The 24,482-nt window shown below is 44.7% G+C and overlaps 1 protein-coding gene across 1 annotated transcript; it reads right to left on the reverse strand.

Annotated features, from left to right (window-relative positions):
* Positions 1-1,071: 1,071 nt before the first annotated feature.
* On the reverse strand, positions 1,072-23,057 carry LOC116222919 (PH and SEC7 domain-containing protein 3-like). The gene is made up of 4 exons (XM_031578163.2): positions 22,704-23,057; positions 12,186-12,294; positions 4,754-5,783; positions 1,072-2,980 (listed from the first exon to the last, which is right to left on the reverse strand). The coding sequence occupies exons 1-4, from the start codon at positions 22,704-22,706 to the stop codon at positions 2,437-2,439; spliced, it is 1,686 nt and encodes a 561-aa protein (XP_031434023.1). The 5' UTR covers positions 22,707-23,057; the 3' UTR covers positions 1,072-2,436.
* Positions 23,058-24,482: the final 1,425 nt, after the last annotated feature.

Here is a 24,482-nt window from a genome sequence, read left to right on the forward strand (position 1 = left end):
TTCACAACCAGAAGATGTGAAGCTCAGCTGAAAAATAGTTTGATACATTTTAGGTTTATTCGGGTCTGAAGTAGTCTATAGCTCGATTCATTAATGCTTCCCTCGCGCTGAATGATACAATTTCAAAGCTTTTATATGGCTTCTCTGAGACCAGTTCTCACACGTTTTAACTTAATTAAACGCAGATGTTAACGATCCTATTCATCTTTCTCCTTGTGTAAAAAGTCCCTAACATGTGAACGATAGCAGGATGCAAGCAGAGAGTGTGGCATGATCGCCCACCCCAGGTTCTGCGTCTGCCTCGCTTCGGCTTGCAGGTCAGGTCCCAACATCCATTATTTACCACGGGAGGAAGTGACATAGCACGAAACTAAACATGGCAGCCACGGGAGGAAGTGACATAGCACGAAACTAAACATGGCAGCCACAGGAGGAAGTGACATAGCACGGAACTAAACATGGCAGCCACGGGAGGAAGTGACATAGCACGAAACTAAACATGGCAGCCACGGGAGGAAGTGACATAGCACGAAACTAAACATGGCAGCCACGGGAGGAAGTGACATAGCACGAAACTAAACATGGCAGCCACGGGAGGAAGTGACATAGCACGAAACTAAACATGGCAGCCATGACCATGAGCCCTGATAGCCACGGCACTGAACACTTTATTGGAGACACCATTAGAGTGAACATCCACTGCCGCTCCGGGTTTATATGTGTGGGATTATAGTTATAGAGTATAGGCAGACCTTTATACTTTAGGGCTGCATATTTATATGCATATATATATATATACTTAGAAGGCAATTACAATGTTGCTTTGTTATGATCGGATGAATGTGTACAAAAGGTGTTGATAGTGTGATAAACGTTGACAAACATTTAGGATGAGCCCATTCCATCTGCAGTCAGAAACACTGGGTACCAGCAAGAGACTAACTGTCTTTTTCAAAACATCCAGTGGGCTAGAGTATGTCTTCCACACGTGGGCTCGTTAGAGATGAATCAGGGATGAATCTGACAATGTTTTCACAAGTCATGCCAAAAACCACAAATATGCTAAAATGGTTGCTGAATTAAGCGCTCTTTAATGAGTAAGGACTTAAATGGAATGTGATATTGCAAAGCAAAGCTAACATAAATCAAACCCTTTATAAAATATGTCAAACCTCATGTAATTTTTATGAGCTGTAATTAAGCATCTTGCTGAAGATGTGTAACATGTTTTGGACTGTAGAGGTCGCCATAACACCCTTGGATTTTCCAACACCACACTTCAAATGACTGCTTTTAGTTTTAAAATCAAGAGCTCCAATCCTGATGCTAGAAGGTCCCTTCATGACATGAATACTTTAACTTAGTCTAATTTGAGATGGATTGACCCGTGAGAAATATATATGAATATATGAGTCAAACAGTACTTTTGTAACGAGAAAGTGAATTCAGTGCAATGTATATGGCTACTTCAAATGCATGAAACAATTTCACAAAATATACCCTTGTGAATTAGTAATTTTGTTAAAAATAAAATACTAGGCTACTTCAGGCCTCAGAAAGCTACTTTTAATGCTTCTGAGTGCTTTCAAGCTGTGTATCATTAGTGACCGACATAAGAAATACATAGAACTGAGGTACACAAAATATGGACCGTAAGGTACTGTAGTTAGAGGCTACTATTATAAAGCTACTATTATAATCTCCAAAAATCTGCAGAGTTCATACTGCAGGAGTCATGTGAATGCATGTAACAGATGTCTAAGCTGACAGTGGGTCTGGTCTACTGAAGCAGCCTACACTGTCATCAGAGTTCTGTGACACAAGCTAAATCCGCAGTCTTAAAAAACATTATTAGTGTGGCAACAGCCTGTAAAGCAAGACTGTCTTTTTATAACATGACTAACTAATCAACCATTCTACATTCAACATTCTTTTACCATTTCCTGTACGTACGACTTCCTTCTACCTTCCCATTCAAATTATGAGAATACAGTGAACTCCACGCACTCATTCACGGAGAGATGAGTCAAGGCAACCGTGAACACTCTGCTTGCTCACATCACAAGTGCAGCACCTCCTTCCCTCCAGCAGGGGGCAACATACAACAAAACATATCAAGATAACTTCAGCATTAAACACCCTACAATAACAGGATGATTGGGATTCCCTTAACTGATAAATATGACCAGTGCTCTATCAGCTCTTTAATGTTAAAGGGATAGCTAACTGCTATTCTGTTAGCATAACATTGTCTCATTTGTATTTAATTTGTCATTTGTTGTATGTTAAACATAAAATGTTAGAGAAAAGGAAATCAAGCCCAATTAAAGTGTTAGCTTGGCTAACTGAGGGAGCAGAATGAGTGAGCTATCCCTTTAAGGCACACATCCATCGTCCACCAACTCCACTGGAAAATAGACCCAAACCCCCGCTGTCCTACCTCAGGCAGCCCTGCAGCCAGTCTTTAGAGTCTTGGCCCGCACTGTCCCCCACTCCGTTTGACACCGGCCCGGCAGAGTGTCCGCTGGAGTGTCCGTCACTGGAATGTCTGCTTGACGTGGTCTCCGTCTCCGTGGAAACGGAAACGGAGCCCGGGTCCCTGCTGTCCATCACGTCCACAAAGGACGTGGTCATCTCCAGGGCGCCCCTGCCGCTTCTGCCGGTCGCCGTGACGCTGAGCACCTCCTGGCGCCCGAACTCGGCCGCGCCGTCCAGGAAGTGGCTTGAGCTCTCCTTGAGCCGCTGCTGGATCATGGGGGTCAGCGGCAGGTCAAAGGTGAAGGAGGGCTCGGGGTCGGGCTCGGGCTCGTCGTCGGCCGAGGAGAGGGCGTCCAGCGAGTCCAAGCTGCTGTAGAACGTGCTGCGCAGGCGGTCCGACTCCACGATGCTCTCGAACTGCGAGCTGAACACGTCGGTGGCCTCTTCGCTCGTCTGCGACCTCTTGGCCTCGGCCTCCGAGGACTTGGCCTCCTCAGCGCTCCTGTGGACAGCGAGGAGAGTGTGGGGTTAAGGAGAAGGGAACCTGGAGAACCTGCAGTTTGAGCCATCAGAACTATACGCTTCACTGTCAGTGTGGTGCAGAATTCCTACAATAGGTTCAGGGACAGTATCTATGAAAGGCTTGCAGAGAAGATCCACAAATTTAATCAAATAAAGTTTTGTATGGTGTGTGGGTGCTCTATGTGTGTGGGTGCTGTATGTGTGTGGGTGGGTTCTGTATGTGTGTTTGAGTAAAGTTTTGTATGGTGTGTGTGGGTGCTGTATGTGTGTGGGTGGGTTCTGTATGTGTGTTTGAGTAAAGTTTTGTATGGTGTGTGTGGGTGCTGTATGTGTGTTTGAGTAAAGTTGTGTATGGTGTGTGTGGGTGCTGTATGTGTGTTTGAGTAAAGTTTTGTGTGGCGTGTGGGTGCTGTATGTGTGTCTGAGTAAAGTTTTGTGTGGCGTGTGGGTGCTGTATGTGTGTTTGAGTAAAGTTTTGTATGGTGTGTGTGGGTGCTGTATGTGTGTGTGTGTGCTGTATGTGTGTTTGAGGCTGGGGGTAAGGCCTGCTGAAATGAGAGCTGAGGGCCGTTACAAACATACCGATTAGCAAAACAAATAATAGCTCATCATCTGTGCGTGGTTTAGCCCTCTGGTAGCTTAAGAAGTGTGTTTTGCATTTCACAAAAATGACCTTATTTCTTAATTATACAACCATTACCATTTTCGTAAAAAAAATTAAAAAAAACACAAAAAGTCCCAGAAACCAACAGCAGGGTAGACAGACTCAGATTTTCTAACGCTCGCCTATTTTGTCCTGCTTTACAGCGTAACGCATCAAAGGTTTAAAGCGACTTGAGGCTCATGCTTGACAGCGTAACGCATCAAAGGTTTAAAGCGACGGAGGCTTTTGAGCCGCATCTGCGGTTGGCCACAGTAAGGAAGTGAGGAAGTTATAGGCACATGATTCCACTATTAACCCCCGTGGCCTTACACCCCTCCACTTCCTGGTGGTAAGAGTCAAACAGCTAAACAAACAGATTTCCGCTATTGTATCTTGGTTTCACTGATTGGTTTCCATCTAGGTCTGTGTTTATGGTAACCATTGGACTGGTGCCTAGCACTGCAGAGAACAGACCCAAAGATAGGAACCACTTTGCAGGAACTGGGCATCAGCGCACACATCACCGCATGAAACACACACACACACACCACAGCATACAGTACAGCATGTAACACACACACACACCACAGCATACAGTACAGCATGAAACACACACACACACCACAGCATACAGTACAGCATGAAACACACACACACCCTGCAGCATACAGTACAGCATGTAACACACACACACACCACAGCATACAGTACAGCATGAAACACACACACACCACAGCATACAGTACAGCATGTAACACACACACACCACAGCATACAGTACAGCATGTAACACACACACACACCACAGCATACAGTACAGCATGAAACACACACACACCACAGCATACAGTACAGCATGAAACACACACACACCACAGCATACAGTACAGCATGTAACACACCCTGCAGCATGCAGTACAGCATGTAACACACACACACCACAGCATGCAGCACAGCATGTAACACACACACACACCACAGCATACAGTACAGCATGAAACACACGCCGCAGCATGTAGCACTACTCACACTAGGACTGAGTTTATTTGCAGACTTTAAGAGCTCTGTTTCTTATTTGTTCCCGTAACATTAGAGGCTTTAGTGGTTTACCTTGAGCTGTGTTCAGACGCTGCTTCACTCTCCGGGCTCAGCACACACACCTCGGGGACGGCCCTGAACACCTCGTCCTCCAGCGCCTCCACCAGGGGCCTCTCCATGGCCCCCGAGGCCCCCAGGGACGGGCTGGTGTCGCGGGGGTTCTGCGGCTGCACCTCTCGGTGCGTCCCCTCTGCTCCCCCGGTCCCGTTCACAGCTCCGCTGCCGGAGCCCTGCGCGCCGTCCTCTCTGCTCTCCACAAAGCGCAGCTTCTTCGGGGGCTTGTCCCGCGATTGGCCCCCGTCCAGAAAGGCGGTGAAGATCACCGGGAACTCGGCCAGGATCTTGCTGGACTCCTCCAGCAGCCCCCCGCCGTCTCCGCCGAGGGCCTCCATACCAGCCTCTGTCTGGTTCTGGGTCTCGGTACGGGAGGGACGTCCCCCCTCGGCCACCGCAGAAGACTCGTCTCCAGATGTGCCGGCTGGCTGCGGTTTGTCTTGGCCGGCGACGCTGGCATTCCTGCCGTCGAGCGCCAGCAGCCCGGCGCTCAGCGCCTGCAGTTCCTCCGTGACGGAGCCGAGCGAGAGCGAGTCCTGCCCCAGCGCGTCCGCCCACGTGTCCAGGATGAAGCTGTCCGACGGCTGCAGGAGCGAGCGCCCGGGCTCGCCGCCGTTCTCGTCTGCCACCAGGCCGGCCTCAGAGCAGCCGTTCTGGGTGGCGGCGGCGGGGGGGGTGGCCACGGAGGCCGTCCGCCCGTCGCTGGCGCCGTTGCAGGGGATCATGGCCGAGGAAGAGGAAGAGGAAGGGGGGCCGCCGATGCTGGCCTGTGGTGAGATGTCGTCCAGGTCGTCCAGGTCGTCCTGTGGGTCCAGGCCTGCATCCCGACACCTGGCCTTGAGGCCGCTCAGCAGGCTGGCCAGCTCGCGGTCGATCTCCTGGAAGAGCGAGGTCTCGTCCAGCTCGCTGTCATCCTGCAGGCAAAGCTCTGCGTCCAAACTCTCACTGCTCTCCTTATCCGGCAGAGTTTCAGTTCCAGTCGATGACACTAGAAGCAGAAACATCCAAATGAATGACCTGATAACACACCAACATATCTATCTGCACAAGTCATGCATCTGTCATTCAACACTGCCCTCTCTCACACGTTATCATACCGTAGATCGCCAGATATCATTTGAAACTCAATCTATGTAAAACCTCAAATAACAACAAATCCTTGGGCATAACTTACTAATTGGCCTACTTTTCTTTCTCACTACATCATTATTTGTCTGGTTGTGTTTTCAGGGACGGTTGTAGGGGCGGCGGAGGCTGAATAGTGCCAGTGTGGCTCGGGAACACTGCCCCACTGTGTCCACCCCGTGAAGACGGCGGACGGAGGAAGCGCTGGGCGGACTCCAACACACACCAGGGCCGTGGGTGGCACTGGCCCACGTCTTTCCCTTGGCTGTCAGACGCGGACGGAAACACAGAGCAAACACACCCACCGTCGCCACCGCTGCCGCGGCCACTGCCAACGGGGCTCGGCTCCAAAGAAACTCGCTGCGATGGAAAAGAGGAAAGAGGGTGGTGCTCTGCCAAGAAGGGCCGAGGTTTTTATTCATCACATTCAGTCGATAACTGCACTTCACACGCAGTCTAACGGGAGTTTAATGGATTTCTACAAGGGGCTCATTTTTCATCTTTGTATGGGCTTTGAGGTGAACACCGCCTCAGCTTTTAGTACTGAGGCCATGAGAACAGCAAATTAATCAAACAGAGTTGCTTTAAGTTGGGGGAAAAAACCAGAAGGATAAGCCTCACAAGGTGGCAGTATTTCAACATGTTTCCCTTGCAAAGGACACTGACACCTTGGAGAAGTATGTTTGAACTCATCTCTCAGAAACTGCTCTGGGTGCACAGAGACTTAAAAGGCAAACTATTATGTGATGCCCAAGCAGCCAATAGCAAACACCAGATTAAAGCACAACCTGCACATGCTTTGCGTGCCTTAAGCACCTTAAACCAACTGAATGAGACCAAATCAACACAGTGGCTCTTGCCTCCAGTCCACCATCTGAGGCCCCTAATTCCAGATGTTGTCACTGCAGCACAGAGACTGAACACATGCACTAATACATTTAAGGGCACTTTAACTCCACTCCCCCCACTTCTCTGAGCGACTTCTTTCTTTGAAGAAATGCTCGACTCGCTCCAACCAGGAAGTCACCCGTGTGGCCTGCGAGCGAGGCACAGACACGAGTCCCCAAACTTGTTCTGACTGCCGAGAAAGCCGTCCTGGTCACCTGGAGAACTTACAAGAGCTGGAATGAAAGCCTGCCACTTTGTCACTTTGTCTTGGCAGTGACTGATGCAACCGGTATGCCCTAATAATGGCTTCAGGCAGCGTCTGAGGACAAAGAGGCGGATGACACTGAAACTACCTTTCAAACTACTGGGGACTTTTCTGACTGATGTAACAATGGTGGTACAGAGAGCGTGAGTCAACCTAGAATCATTTCTGGTCTATCACGTGCTTCTTAAAATCTGTGTATGGGCAGTTTCACGTGGGATATATTGGTTTTTTTTTTTAAATCCTTTTAAATGTAGCGTCACACCAATTTATGAGAATAATAGTTCTGGTTAAATTCGTCTAAACCATTTGTCTTAAGTAGCCTGAAGTCACAAAGTGAATTCTTCGCTGAACAGGATGTTGGCAGTGGTAGCGTGCACAGAGACCTTGCAGAGATTTTTGCTACTGTAACCACACAGAGTGCAATACGCTGGCAACAGACCAGGCCTGAGATATAAGAACAAAGCTGTTCACAATTTTGTGAAATGTCATTTGATACTAACAATGCAAAGTTTGAATTACTAGTTCAAAGCCTGGGCCGTGTTCTCTTTTAAGATTTAAAAAAAATTATAATAGGCTAATAAAAAAAAAACTGGCTGTTGGAGTGCTTTCCTTTTAAAAAGCAGGGCTAGTGACTACTTATGCTCCCAAAACGATAAGCCTGCCTCCTTATATCAACATATGCTGCAAGTGTTAACTAATCATTTCAGTTAGTTGAACTTTGGACTTGCAACTCATAGTGTGTTAGTTGTCACCCTTCTATATTTGCATACCAATTGTCTGAGAAGGGACCAGTATGTAGGATTTAGGGTGATCTATTCGCAGAAATGGATTATAGTATTCATGATTATGTTTTAATTAGTGAATGAATCACCTATAACTACAATTCATGCTTTCTTTAGCGTGAGCCCTTCATATCTATATAGGGAGCAGGTCATCATCCACGTGTCCGCCATGTTGCGCCGCCATGGTTCTACAGAGGCCCAGAACGGACAAACCTAAACTCTAGAGACGGCCTTTTGCTTTTTTTTATGGCACCTGACAGCCAGCGTAGCTTCTCATACATGCTTGGAAAGGGAGAGGTATTCAGTTGGTTGCAACCTACAGCCTCACCACTAGATGCCACTAAATCTTACATACTGTACCTTTAACAGCACGGAGGCCAATATTACAAAGCGTTCCGCAGCAATGTCAGGTTTTCACAGAGTAATCTGCCTAATTGACTGCGGCGGAGGTACTAAAGCGAAGGCAGAGCGAACATGTTGACATTCCTACTGAGATCACGCATTTGTCCATTTGGCATTTTGGACTGTGCACTGCTTTACCAAAGAATTAAATGATCCAGGCCTTTTAAAAGTGAAAGGCTAAATAGAAATTAAAAACTAAAATGAAAAATCCCATAACTATAATAACCTTGCTGCACACACACTAGCTGTGGAAAGGTGAAAGAAACAAACCCGGAGAGATCACCTGCAAGTCGTCACATCTGACATTTCCCTCTGACTCTTGCTAGCATGCTCTGGGCACTTTTGGTGAAGGCACCATTTGTGAAGATCCACATAATCTGCAGCGGGATCAAGCGTTACATCCCAAAGGAAAGCTGAGAACTCTCTCTGTCTTCGGTAGAAAACCTCAGAAGATTTTCTTTCTGCTTGCATCCATATGAAATGTGAGCTGCCAAAGGCATGCTCCAGCACAAATGTAACAATCAATGGTCTAGCTGTCTGACCCAATTGTGGACGGGGATTGATCTTCAAAAATAGCACTAAGTAATCAATGATATCATAACAATGCATTCCTACCAAGATCACTCATTTACATTTTACATTTAGTCATTTAGCAGACGCTTTTATCCAAAGCGACTTACATATGTGCGACTTACAATGTATACACATTTTACATTTTACATTTACACTGATGGCACACTGCACATCAGGAGCAATTAGGGGTTCAGTGTCTTGCTCAAGGACTCTTCGACAGGGAATCGAACTAGCAACCTTCTGATTACTACACGACTTTTCTACCACTGTACCACTGTCGCCCCCGACACTCATTTCTCCATGTTGCACTGTGCACTGCTTTAGCAAAGGATGAAATAATCCAGGCCGTTGTGCTACAACGTTTGAAAGTGTCATGCTGGAGATTAAAATTATTTGTGTATCGAAAACATTGAAACACTCCTCCTAATGTTTTATTGTTTATCATCCTATTAGTTTTGTACTTTTATAGCATTTGAGATGCTTTTCAGTTTTGTTTTTATCAGCCCTACATACAAATGTGACCTATGCAAGGGTCTAAGTTCACTGTTTACATTTTACAGTTTACAGTTTAATCCACTACAGGCTGTACCAACTACCCCCGGGGGGACTATACAATGCCGGGTGTAAGAAACTGTAACTTGCACTACAGTCTATTCAAAATAAATGAAAGGAAACCTAGCCTTATGCTTTTGCGTTCTTTTTGTTGGTTTTCTCCTACACTCCTCTTGCACGGGCATCATAAAGCTTATCTTACCTCTGGTGGTTTCCCCTTTAAAAGCACGTGAAAATATGACAAATGGATCCTACATATTACAAAAGATTAAACCCAGCATGGTAATCTGGGTGACGCGACAATGGAGTGGAAATCCATCTCTGTGGTAACTGTCAGTTGTATTAATGGCGAATGGATGACTATTTCTGACCACATCTTAAGTAAACATTTCCTCTACGGACCTCCATATACTGCGACCTGCACTAATGGCCTTATAGGATTGCGCAGTGAGAGTGAGAGTGATCGCACTGAAGTCACTACTTCACAATGGAGCTTGCGGTGCTAAGAGGATGTTTGTAAGTCCTTGGCACTGATGACCTCTTAAGCTGCTCCCAAAAGCCCTCTTTTGATGCGGTGATAATTCTGACTGTCTTTGGGGGCTGTAAAAGTTCATTCCCTCACTCTCCGAGGAGCCTCAGAAGCCTCGGGGAGGTCACGTCCTCCTGCAGCGGCACCCACAGTTGATGTTTGAGTACAAATGTCCATCATGTGTCGGAGACCAAGGGATAAAGATGAAGGTTTTTGACGAGAAGAAGAAGAATGAAACACTTCTGATACACTGTGACAAAACTAGTAGTGTTTTGTGGTGCTTGAAACCTGTAGCCTAGGTATCCGGCCTGTTCTGTATTCAGTGCACATCACTGACAGAGTTTTTCCTAGACCTGGGCTTGGTCTTAGGCAGTTTCCCAGATGAATGAGGACATATTTCCACCTTTCTCTTGCCATGTGTATAAACTCCCTTTCCTTCTTTTACATATTCTTTTCTTTTAAGACCGCTCCAAAAGGGGAACAGAGAACTTTCACATTTTGTGTGCATTTCTCACGTCCAAACGGACAAGCTCCAAACGGCCCTTTGAGTTCCCGGAGAGGCGGAAACGAGAAGGAAGGAGCCTGGTTGCATAGTGACAGCCCAAGAAGAAACGGATCTTTCCCACCGAGGCTCAAGCTCACAGGAAAATGAGGGCACTTTCTCTGCACTCGTCCAACCCAGTGATGGAGAATGAAATAGGGCATGGAAGTCAGATTCGAAGCCTAAGGCCATCTGGCAAGATGTGTCCTCATTAAAGACTCTTTTACACAATCTTGACAGCCTGCTAACCAGGGTTATTAAAGTTAACGAAAACTGACTAAAGACGAAGACTACACCCCAAACTAACGGTGAAAAGATCATTTCATTAACTGAAATAAAAATAAAATGGCCAGTTTTAAAAAACAAGAAAAACTAAATAAAATCTACATTGAATAGTACCACACAGAATTCTAGGTCAAATCAGCTTTGTTTTCCCCCTTGATGTGTGCTATGGTTGCTAAGAACAACTTTGTCCTGTTCCGTTTGACTTCTTGAGATACACTGGCCTAATAAAAAGGATCAAGGATGAATGAAATAAATCTGATTTGATGTCATGCATTCTTTCATCCTACCTTTTTCAGCTTCTACAAAAATCAAGGCTTTCTTCATAATACCTGAGAAACTACACTAAACACTATAACTAAATAAAAACGGACCGAAAACTAGTCAATTCCTCAAAATCCAAAAATAAAACTACTTATGCGCTTGTAAAACGAACTAAAACTAAACTGAAATAAAAAAAAAAAAACTGAAAGACTAAATAGAAATTCAAAACTAAAATGAAAATGCCCAAACAATAGTCACTCTGCAGCACACATTAGCTGTGGAAAGGTGAAAGAAACAAAAGATCACCTGTAAGTCGTCACATCTGACATTTCCCTCTGACCCTTGCTAGCATGCTCTGGGCACTTTTGGTGAAGGCACCATTTGTGAAGATCCACATAATCTGCAGCGGGATCAAGCGTTACATCCCAAAGGAAAGCTGAGAACTCAGAAGATCTTCTTTCTGCTTGCATCCATATGAAATGTGAGCTGCCAAAGGCATGCTCCAGCACAAATGTAACAATCAATGGTCTAGCTGTCTGACCTAATTGTGGACGGGGATTGATCTTCAAAAATAGCACTAAGTAATCATACATTAGGATCTCAAAAGTAGAATGATATCAATCCGATACTCCATTTCCCAACCACATTTTGCTCTATGCCAAATACAGATGGAAGGTCCGGGGTGAACCCGGGTGAACTCTGAGAGAGGAGCTGGATGATGCGTGTTCATTTTTTGACCACTAAATGAGATAAGGACATGAGATATGTTTATGTATTTATGCGCTAACAAGACCACTGAAATGTCTCCCAGCCTGACCTATCCATCCAATTCTTCCTTGATGACAGGAATGACCTACAAGAAAGGCTTTCTGATGCTCCCCTCAGCTACAGCGAGGATCATTCTGAAATATCCATTACTGGGAGTGGAAGGTGCTGCTGCTGGACACAGGAATGACCTCTCGCTACTTTAAAAAAAAAAACATATATTATGCCATGCTGTTTTGCAACAGTGTCTGAACACCATCACATCTCCTTTTCCATTACGCGTAATACAATGTTACCAGTCAAGAACAAGACAACAGCAACTGTTGCTACATCAAGCTCTAGACTCGAGAACGTCCAGTTGAGTTCCAAAGCGTCAGTGGGTTATGAGCGCGGGCGTTCTGATGGTATAAAATGGAACCTACCGCTGGTGGCAGAGCTCGACTCCTCCGGCTTCCCGAAGAGAAACTCGTATTTGGCCTTGGCGACACTTTGAGCATGCGAGGAGTTGTTGACCCAAACAAATGTTCCAGCCTAAAAAGAAAAACAGAAAAACAACAACAAGATGTTGGGTAGACGTCTAGGCTACATGTTGGACAACACAACCAATACTTGCCACAACAAATACTTGCTTTGCGGATGTGGCTCACAGCACTGAGAGTCTGAGTTCAGATGAGTGTCTGCTGCAGGCCTATGCTTCTCGTTACCCCTAGACACTGCGTCCACATGTCTGAGGGTTTGAGCTCGTCAGCGTGAGGGTTGAAGCCTCAAGGGGTCATTTAAAACAGCTAGCCCACGCAGAAACGCCAGGTCACACATAGATCACATACGGCTATTACAATTTGGCCGTACCAAAAGTATCTAAAACTCCAATATTAAAACTGTTTCAGTTCTTTTGTATATAAATAAGTGTCAGTTGCTGAGACATGTTTCAGAAATTTCAGAATTTCACACATATTCATTTAAGAAGTGTACATGCTGGAAGCAAGAAAAACTACAATACTCTGTATGAGCAACAACCCCCCCACCCCCACCCCACCCCCCGAACCTGGCAGCATAAATCTTGGGCAACAAGCTGTGAAGTTACAACAGAACTGGGAAAACCAAATTGCTAAGGGGACTACCAGGCTTCCATGAGAAAGTGGTTGCCATGGCTGCTCATGTTCGGCTGGGGAATGGAGGCCTCTCTTCCCCTTCCTCTCACACACACACACACACACACACACACACACACACACACACACACACACACACACACACACACACACACACACACACACACACACACACACACACACACACACACACACACACACACACACACACACGAGTGGAGACCAACAATCCACCCAAAAGTCCTGCATTGTGTTTAGACTAATCACGACATAAATACTTACAGCTTGAGGAAACTAACAAGAGGTGTGGATGAGACTCATTACAGCAAGAGAGGTTCCTGTCACAAATCAGAGTTCTAGAGGACTTTAATATTTCCCTAACATCTCCACATTAATCTGTCAGCCCTGGGAAGCATCGATCTGCCATCAGACAGCTTCCAATATGAGCAGTGCCTTTATGAACTGAACTGAGGTAGAGGGATACTTTATTTATCCCCAAGGGAAATTTAAGGATATCCGGTAGCTTATACAACTCATAGTCACAGACACACACACACAAATCACATACACATAGGGAGAACATGTTCAAAAGGAGTGGTGTGGTAACAGATACAAGAATGGGTCGGACCCTATGGCAAAATATGCAGAATAGGTAATAGGATTCATTAGATGTTGACTATCCCTGTACTGGGTTGTGAATGATGTAAACATTTGACCAAAGCTTTGCTGCATTGTAACCCATTATAACATGCAGAGGTCCATTCAATTTCAGACAGCTTCCAATATGTGCAGTGCCTGCCTATATGAACTGGAAGTGGAACGGAGGTAATAGGATTCGTTAGATGTTGTTCTGTACTGTCCCTGTCCCACCAAAGCGTTGCTGCACTGTAACCCATTGTGAACATGCAGATGTCCATTTCATTGTTCTGATGAGACAATACCACTTTCAAAACCACTATACAGCACATACGGCATATACAGATGGTTCTTTCACCTGGGATGTACCACCGGGACCCCTGAAATCAATGTGAAAAATGGTTTAAATGGTTCAAATGATTTCTCATGTTTGAAACCCAATTATTTTTCGGCTGCCTGTTCTATTAGTTCTATTGATTGCCTGGAATGGGTGCCTAAAGACCCAATTTACCAACCAAAGGAGCAAATAAAACAAGATTGAGAGCGATGGAAACATCAGCACATCCACGCTGTTGCACAAAAAAAGACGCTTAAGATGGAGGGGTCAAAGTGGGGTCACTAACGCTAGTGATATACTTTCTGCAAGAACGCGAGGGTCCGCGAGACGTACATTTCGTCACCAGAGGTCTACGCAAGGCTCTGTGTGGGGTGTCCAAGTACCGTCCAATTTTTTGTGACCGGACGGACTCAAGCATTTAACTCGTTCAGGCATAGAACAGATACATTTCTTGCAATGTTCAGACAAACAGAAATCTCTATTCATTTGGCCAACACTGTAGGTTACCATATCTGAATAGAAATAACAAGAAAAGTTATTACATGTTATTACAAAAGTGTTACATAACGGTGACATTTGTTTACTGTTGACTGTATTTAATTCAAGTCCGACAAATTAGGCTACCTCTTCCCAGATACTCGAGTCTTTAAAAAAAATAATTGTATTCTTTTTTAAAGCTTACCAGGATAGACATCCAAGACACACCCAAAACACATGTGTGCTTCTGCTTCCTCGCTAGTACTGAAATGTGTAGACTAGGGATGGGCATAATTCATCGACGATCGATTAATTGATCATTAAGAATTTCCTCGATGAAATTATTTTTTCATCGATTAAAACATGTTCTCCTGCGTAGTGTGCGTGTAATTTATTTATTTTAGGGCTGTCAAAGTTAACGCGTTATTCTATGAGATTATTGTGGCGGAGATTAATGCAATCAAATATTTGAACGCAGTTAACGCAACTTTGTTTACTTCCGGTGCGCATTGACCCATGGCACGAAACCGCCCCTTGTCTGCAGTCAGTTAGATAGAAGAGACCGAGACGGTAGTTGAAGATGGAGAGAGCTGAGGGATTGTTGGGCGGAAAGTTTCTGTTTAAGAGGCAAAATGACAGAACAATCGACAAAACTAAAGTTGTATGTAGCATTTGTCAAGCTGAATGTAGCTATCACAGAAGCAGCTCGTGTTTAAGTTATCACCTTAATGCAAAGCACCCGACAGAAAGCAGTCCCAGGTTAGATGGTCGCCAACCCACACTCCACGACTTCTCTAGGAAATTAACTAGACCAGTCCGTGAAAAGGTTACCAACGCTGTAGCAGTTTAGGTTGCCGGTGACTGTCGGCCCATCAACATAGTTGAAGACGGTGGGCTGACTGAGGTGATTCGAATTGCTTCAGGGGACAATTCTTACGATTTACCGTCGAGGGGCACCATTGTGTCTCGCATACATTCCTTGGCTGATGGCGAGAGAGCACGAAAAAAATACAATTAAACAACAGTGTCTAAAATACACGCGTGATTACTCGTTAATTTATAAGATTTAGTCTTTAGAAGAAAACAAACTTTTAATCACGATGAATCTAGATGAATGAATTTCAAAATGTGAGATTAATTAGTTAGAGAGGAAAAAAAAACGAAGGTCAGTTGTGTTTATGAGCACCGGCTTCTAGCTTTCGGCTCCGCTGCTTAAGAGTACAGCAGCGCATATTTTCAAGTGTAACCATTGAACGGATCCCGTTTAACTGCCACAAGAGTTGTCCATCTTGTAAGTTTAACTGCCACAAGAGTTGTTCATCTGGTAATAAAGATCTCAATGAGGAAACACGCTGTGTTTTTTCTATTTTCACTGCATTTTAATATAGCCTATAAATAGTGAATTTTAATATAAAAATATTAATGATTAATCGAAAATCGATCGTTAATTCTCCCGACGATCGATTAAGACAATTTAATCGAATGCCCATCCCTAGTGTAGACATCTATTGCCATCTATATCTATTACCAGGTAGGTATATTACCATCTATATCTATTACCAGGTAGGTACATCTATTGCCATCTATATCTATTACCAGGTAGGTCTATTGCCATCTATATCTATTACCATCTATATCTATTACCAGGTAGGTCTATTGCCATCTATATCTATTACCAGGTATATCTATTGCCACCTATATCTATTACCATCTATATCTATTACCAGGTAGGTACATCTATTGCCATCTATATCTATTACCAGGTAGGTCTATTGCCATCTATATCTATTACCATCTATATCTATTACCAGGTAGGTCTATTGCCATCTATATCTATTACCAGGTATATCTATTGCCACCTATATCTATTACCATCTATATCTATTGCCTGGTAGGTCTATTGCCATCTATATCTATTACCATCTAGATCTATTACCAGGTACATCTATTGCCACCTATATCTATTACCATCCATATCTATTGCCATCCATATCTATTGCCTGGTAGGTCTATTGCCACCTATATCTATTACCATCTATATCTATTACCAGGTAGGTACATCTATTGTCATCTATATCTATTACCAGGTAGGTCTATTGCCATCTATATCTATTACCATCTATATCTATTGCCATCTATATCTATTGCCTGGTAGGTCTATTGCCATCTATATCTATTACCATCTAGATCTATTACCAGGTACATCTATTGCCACCTATATCTATTACCATCCATATCTATTGCCATCTATATCTATTACCAGGTAGGTACATCAGCACTGGGCAGTGATGCTATGTGATTGCTCCCTGACAGACAAGAAAAGGTCACCACACCCAAAATCCATGCCTTGGCAGACTTTCCCATTTATCGCTGGTGTTTAGGACAACCCGCCCGGGTGGAATATGCCATTTTTGCCTAGTTTCTGCCGCCAAACTAGGGCCTGTAGTCCGAAACAGAGGAGAAGAGGAAGGAGAAGAGGAAGGAGAAGAGGAAGGAGAAGAGGAAGGCCGCTGTGAAGCGTAGCTCTGCCCGTCGGGTCGGCGGCCTTTAAGGGTTTGAGCAGCACTCTGGGCTGATCATTAAGGCTGTGTGCTGAAGCAGGCCATTAGTGAAGTTAAGCTGTGTGGTGGACGAAGCTGAGCGGCCAGCCGGATTTCCATTAAAGGTTGCAGCGAAGCCAGACGTCAGGTCAAGAGACTCCGTGTCCCTCCTGTCTAGGGCTGTGACTGTGCAGCATGAAGCGCTGCACTGCGGTGGATAGACCAAATGAACAGTATTACTGCGCTGCACTGCGGTGGATTGACCCAAATGAACAGTATTACTGCGCTGCACTGCGGTGGATTGACCCAAATGAACAGTATTACTGCGCTGCACTGCGGTGGATTGACCCAAATGAACAGTATTACTGCGCTGCACTGCGGTGGATTGACCGAAATGAACAGTATTACTGCGCTGCACTGCGGTGGATTGACCCAAATGAACAGTATTACTGCGCTGCACTGCGGTGGATTGACCCAAATGAACAGTATTACGGACTAAGGTGGCCACTTCCTTTCTCTGGAAGAAAAGTGTGACTGGTCAAACAGAACATTTCCCCTTTTCCCAGGCATGAGAGCATCGGGGGGTTCCAAGGCCTGATTACAGTAACATGATTATAACTAGCGGCCAGGCAACTTCGCTGAGGAACTATGAGGACATCTAAATTTGATTAAATGGTGCCTTGTGACTTTTCTCTCATTGCTGAGGTACAGTCGGAAAACTTGCGACAGCACAGAAAACCCAACATCCATGCATGAGAAGGCCCGGCTAAGCACCATGAGGGCCACTGTCAGCATATCCACTCTTGACTGAGGCAAAGGGAGAAGTAGTGAATTCCAAGAAACAGCCATACCAAGAACGCACACACAGTTGTCAATGTCAGACATTTTAACCTATTTTTCGGATGGTTTTGGCCTCAAATTGAAAAAAAAAAATCATAGTAAACAAAATAAAAAATCAATGTATCTTCTTCACAACTATCTGTGCCCGAGTTGTTGGTTGACTGGGCTCTAAATTCATCTTGTATTGAAATTTGGAACATCTGAAGGACCAGACCTAGTGCGAAGATAAAAAAAAGAAGAACAAAAAAAAACACACAAAAATGCAGATGTCTCAACATACACAGCTGCAGCGCTCGTTCCCTGCTAATACACCTCTGACCTCAGCACAGCTTTGACACAAAACACAAACAGGTCCTCGAGTCCAGCCGCGACAGCCCACAACACCAGTCTACAGCCTTTTAGGAGACAGATTGGGGGGGGGGGGGCACTTTGGAGCTTGAGGCCATCATACAGGGATGGAAAATAAGCTCGCCGTTTAACCACAGGCATGAAGAACTGAAGAAAAAGTTTACAGCAGTTTGTTAATAGGTAAGCATTTTAAGAGCTGCCATATCGAAAGGCTTTAACAGGACTAGTCATGAAAAGGTCTTATAAAAGACTTGATTCTTTCAGGCCTACCGGCGTTGGATTACATGGACATTACTGGTGCCCAACCAAAGCATTAGACACAGGCCAAGTCATTGAGCTAAGGCTAAAGAGAGAAGAAACACACGTTCATAAATCACTCACAGTGTAAGCGAAAGGTAGTGTGTGGGAATGCTGTTAAAGTAGTGCCATGAGTGGATCACCACTCCCCACCAATAATCAATTGAATTGATTTAGTGTAGAATAACATTAACTCCCGTCAGACATGGGAAGACCTTCTGGGTTTCACTCAAACAGAAACTGAAAGCCTGAAGCGCAGAGGTTGCATATCTACAGCTCAATGTGTTACACTATTACCAGTGCACTGTTAGCCTGCGGGCTTTTCATTGAGGTTAAACAGGTTATTTCAGAAAGAAAATGCTGTTACCATTGAGGCCCACTAACACTATTCATCTGTCGTCCAGAGCTGGCTAGTTAGCTGGTGAGAAGGTTTTTTTTTTTTCTAATACTCTGAAACTTGTGTGAAAAGACTGAGCCCACACCTCACGTGTATCGTGCCTGACCCCAGAGACCTGAAAAACAAGCATCATTACTCTGTAATTGAACGATGAGGTGATGTCTGTGGTGGTTTTGCCACAGGCCAGTAGTTAGTGTTCGGCTCCATGTTCCATGAACGGGGAACAAGCTGAAACGGACAGAACAGCTCCGTAAAACCTGCACCGTCTAAACTGCTCCTTGCTTACCTTAACTGTAAGGACATGATAATATAATGACTTCATTCATTTGAATCAAACACAGCTGCTTACTTTGAGACAAATCCTCAATCCTCCTGTCTATCTGTTGTTGTCTGTCTTTTAACTATATTGAACTTAACTTGATAAAGATATGCCTTGTTTGCGGATTGCCAGCAAAAGTCAACCTTTTGCTAGCAGCGGTTCTTTCCAGGGGTAATTACCTGACGCTCCGGTCCAACACAACTTCCAAAAGCTAATCCTCTTACAGACTTATCACAAGTGAGCTTTGACTCCACAAAGCAAAACGAAGTCAGCCTTCTTGGCCAGTCCACACAGGCCAAACCTTGCGCCTGCTTTTAGCCACGCTGCACAGACCCGGCTATCCCTCTCATTTGGGTATTTACAGCCGATGTGCTGCTGCTGCTGTTGCTGCTGCTGCTGTTGCTGCTGCTACCGCTGCTTCAGAAGGGGAAAAACATCCACCGTGGAAATTTGTCAAGTATTTCCTCCACACTGGTAGAGGAGACCTGCAATTATGCAAGTAGAGCTTCCAGGGAAGCCATCACTGGGTAGGTTGTTAACCCTACAGGGCAACACGACTAGAAGCAGCGATGATAAAAATGAGGGTTAATGAGGTGAAATGTAGGGGCTTGGCGTACGGGTCAATCCCGGAGAAAACACAGACACAAGGAAGAGAGCACAGCTTGTAAATTAGAGATGATCTATTTAGCACTCAGCACGCCTCAGCGATGCACGTCTGCACACACACACACACACACACACACACACACACACACACACACACACCAACAGACACACAGACACACAGACACACACCCCTGAGAGGCAGTCCACGTCAACATTTAAATGAGCCAGATAGGCTTTGGTTAAAGCTAAGGTTTGAAAATGGCCCAACACAATAGCCCATATGGCTGATGAGTTCTTCTCCTGCTTAGGCTAATCTTACAATACAACATGATGTCTGTCTCCAAAGGAGATGAAGACATTGCTCATGTCTGTTGAGCTGAACAGCTAGGCCCTATAGGCTAATGTGGATGACTGTGACAATGCCCTCCCATCAGCATGCTCTGTTATGATGAATCAGAACACTCTGCTCAGTTAGACCAGTGAGCAACTTCCTTTTCTTAGTTTCAGCGGTTTAGAACAGGCATGGCATTCAACAAAAACAGCAGCATCAGCTATATTTTCTGTGATGGACTTTGCCACTCAGTGTTCTCCATATCAGGAAGTGCAACATCTACTACATGTCCATTCTAGTACAGCTGCTGCACCATTTCAAATGTTCAACCAAAACATATGAAACATAGAAAAAGCCCTATAGAGCCCACAAGGCAAGTCACGACAAATTCCACATTCAGGAGGAATCCTTGAGAAATGTTGCCATTATCTGACTAAGTAATAAGTTATGTGTCCACTTCTGTTTTGGTTCATTACCATGGGCCTAAAATAAAGAGTAGTGTTCAACATAGCTTGGCAGAGGACAGTCTGTCCTAGAGAGAGGAGACAGAATACCAGTATTCCCTCTAGCTAAATGGGAAAAAAAAGACTCCTTGTTTGTCAATGAAAGATGAGTGTGCCTCAAATCCGAACGACAGACCACATCGGGGAAACATGGGCTCCAGTTCAGGGCAAAAGGGACGCTCATGATGCCTTTTGCAGAGAGACCCAAATGGAGAAAACTACTTAACTCTGTTGGTGGAAACAAGAGCTTCAGCTACTTACAGATGCGTAATCTGGCATTAGGTGCAGTGTGATCACCCTGAACTAATCCGAATGCTGAATCTTAATTAAAAGTAAAAAACCAGATGCCTGACCATGACTGGAGACGTCCGGTTGCAGTCATTTGGCCCATGGATGTTTTTAACACTTGCTCTCTGAGACAACAATGCATCTTTGAGCACTGAGAGACCAACCGTGCCACTCCCATGTCAGGCTGGGCCAAATGACAGGTGCTAGCAGGGGAGTTGTATAGACCTACCTACATTTTCCAGCATTCATTCAGCAATGACCATATTCATGGGTATTCTGTTTTCAAAAGATGACAAAATGTTATAGTAAAATTAGTAAAATTTTCAAATTACCTTTTGAATATTTTAATGGAACAAATGCATTCCTTGTCAAAGCTGAAAATCACAACCATTACTCCGCAGGTCCAACCCTCACACTGTCTCAGACACCCAAACCAGGAACAAAAGAAATCCTCCTCCACAAACCTGTACACCCAGACCCACATCATCCGTCCAGAACACAAAAAAAAATCCAGGCCTCCACAACGTTTCCTCGACTCCAGTTTGTCTGTAAACAGCTCTGATTCGTTAAATGCTTACAGCACTTTGGCCAAGAGTCTGAGTTTCAATTCCAATTGGCTTGGAGTTATTGAAACCAAACACAGAGGAAATGACATCACCGGGGAGGGGGGCTCCCAGTGAGCCCTGCTCTATGCACTTTTCTCAGTCACCTCACCCCAGTCCGTGACTGGGACCTATAAAAAAAAGGGGGGCTGTGCTGACGCTCTCTCTTGCAATGAAAGCATTGTCCTGGCAGCCCCTGCGCTGTGGGCTGGGCAGCCGTCAGGGCAGCAGGGGAACACAGCTGTGGGCAGCAGCAATGGCTGACCACCCCTCTACTTTCACCAAAAAGCTCTTCTAAGTACATTTTTTCCATTGCAAATGGCAACGGAGAAATACACTTAAACATACCACTTTAAATGTATTCCATGTAAGGATCGTTGTCGTTCATCCAGGAAAAAGGAACCGGTCTTATGGATGTGAAAGATTCTGAGATTTGGTCTGAGATTCGGTCATCATAACATGAAAGGCACGGAGCTTGTCTTGAACGTGCACCAACATCTCCTGGATGCTGATGGCATCCATCCTGATAAAGCTTTCTGCTGGGTGGTGCTGTGCATGGGCACCAAAGCAAACATTCACAGTGCCGATAAAGCAAAACAGTGGGAAGAGTTTGCATAGTCCAGCCTACAGCTCATGGTCCTGACAAAACAACACGGAGAAATGTCTGCCTGAAACAAAACTCTCTTTATTGAGTGTTGCAGAGAAAGTCACCAAGTTCAAGCTGTCAGCACTCCATGGACATTTGAGAATGGAGTGGGTGTGATTGTACAGGATCATGAATGAAGTTTTCTCACAGTGAAATACACTGGAAAAAGAACTTCTTCATATAGTAATTTCACAGATAGTCATCTGTTAATAAATAAAACAGAAATAGGCCAGTCATTTACAATAAACAAAAAAAAACACATAAACAAATAAATTCATGATTCAAGCTCAGATATAATACGAGATGAATCATACATCCCTTTAGGCATCTTGGCATAATTTAGGATGTCTGACTAGTGACTTTAGTGTAATTTGAGGTTAGCGGATTGCCCTTTAACTTATGTAATCATTTGACTCCTCAGTTCATGCACAACTTAGCCGACATTATATGACTCATTATTTTAAGCACATTAAACTCTAGAGCATGTTCTACTGAGTGACCGGACGCCAAGTGCATCTGAGGACATGATGCACCTGCGCAAAAGGGTGTTTTGTCACTGAAAAAAAGATTTTAAAGCAATTTTACAAGCCTGTGGTCAACTAAATAAAACCATCGTATTGACTGTTCAACGTGTGTCCACTCATAAATGCAATGTACTTACCATGTTACCATTTGCCCGTAGAACCAGAAGCAGGTCCCTTGACTTTAACTTGAGCTCTTCGATGCGCAAGAAACATGCGCTACGGAGCGATCAACAAACGTTACAGCTTTGGCTCGAAGAAGTCATTCTGGTCGAAGTGCGAAGTCGAGAGAGACAGGCATCACCTCGCTCCATTCGCACGTCTGAGTGGGGAGAAATGTCAGTCTCGGTACGTGTGTCTCAGCCTTGGTTCTGGCTAAACGCGTGGCGTGTCGCTGGTTGCCCCAGTTCTTGCCCATTTCCCTCGTTCTGCGAGAAAACCAGCAGGTTTCTTATAAACGCAGTTACCGTTTCTGGTCAATATGGCTGAGACAGGCAGAGAGTCCATCCAAAGGGAGTTTTCACAACGCTGAAAAAGTAGAGTCATGAGAGAAGTGAGCCAACTCCAGTGGTTTTAGCAGCATCTGTTGGTTTAGATATGTTTTACGAGACAGGGTGGTGTACAATTCAGGGTCAACTTCTTAAATCAACCACAAATCTAGCCCTAACTGCCTGAGTATGTTTATTTGACGTTCGATGCATGGACAGATTATGTTAATAACAACGAGGGCACTGCAAAGAAGTCTTGTGAAATATGAATAATTATCAGAAAGTGAATGAGTTTTGGTGCATATTGTCATGCACAGACATGTAACTTTGGAGACCGTGTCAAGGGTCAAACTTGTCAAACTGGTTGTCACATACAGCTCTTAGAATCTCTGTGGTAGGTCAGTCCGCGCAAGGGCAACTGGGAGAGAATGCGCATGCCCCTATTTAAGCCAATGTAAATGCGTTATAAGTTTGGTATAATTAGAAGCATACACTGGGTGTTTACTTGTTGGAATTGTCAATAGGTTCTTTTTGAAGGGGACTTTAGTGGAGCTGTTTTTAATTTCCAGAGCTTTTTTCTTGTACCCTTTCAATCCTGGAACTATGACACACTTGTGTCAGTTTGGGACAATGCATGGATTGTGCTCAAAGGCAATGATCTTATTCTCCTTACGTGGCTTCACTGCACTGGTCCAACTGGGTGATTGCAGACTGTACTTACATCCAGCATCCCACCCTTTGTGTGTGTGTGCTTGTGTGTGTGTGTGTGTGTGCTTCTGCGTTTAGGAGAATGCAGACTGTACTTACATCCAGCATCCCACCCTTTCCTATGGCTCCAAATCACCACTGGCTTTCTCTACAAGAAAGTCACTATAAGGACTGTGTGTGCGTGCGTGCGTGCGTGCGTGCGTGTGCGTGTGTGCGCGTGTGTGCGCGTGTGCGCGCGTGTGCGCGTGTGCGCGTGTGCGCGTGTGCGTGTGTGCGTGTGTGTGTGTGTGTGTGTGTGTGTGTGTGTGTGTGATGGTGATGATGACATTTGCATCACCTGCAGTGTTATCTATGCATACGTTAAGGCTAGCAGCTTTCATGATACATTCACCTGTGCATGACATGGGATTTGCAAGAGGGTCATCAAGAATCTGTAGCTTGTGTCCACAAAAATCATCTGTGAATCATTATTCTGGGATACATCCTCTTTTGGGCCCAATGGAAAGCTCACATAGTAATTCAGCTCTGGCCCCAGTGATTGATGGGAAATGGGTGTTGTACTTGTTGAGAATTCAGTCATATAAACACTCCATGAATCTTACATGAATGATGGTGATTTTGTGGATTGGCTTTTTCTAGTATGTGGCACACTTACATTAGAAACATGAGGTTGAGAAATATTTCAAAAGAAAGCTCCCACCCCTCTTAACATATACTGAGTTA

This window comes from Clupea harengus, chromosome 12, assembly GCF_900700415.2.
Source record: "Clupea harengus chromosome 12, Ch_v2.0.2, whole genome shotgun sequence".
Taxonomy (NCBI): Eukaryota; Metazoa; Chordata; class Actinopteri; order Clupeiformes; family Clupeidae; genus Clupea; species Clupea harengus.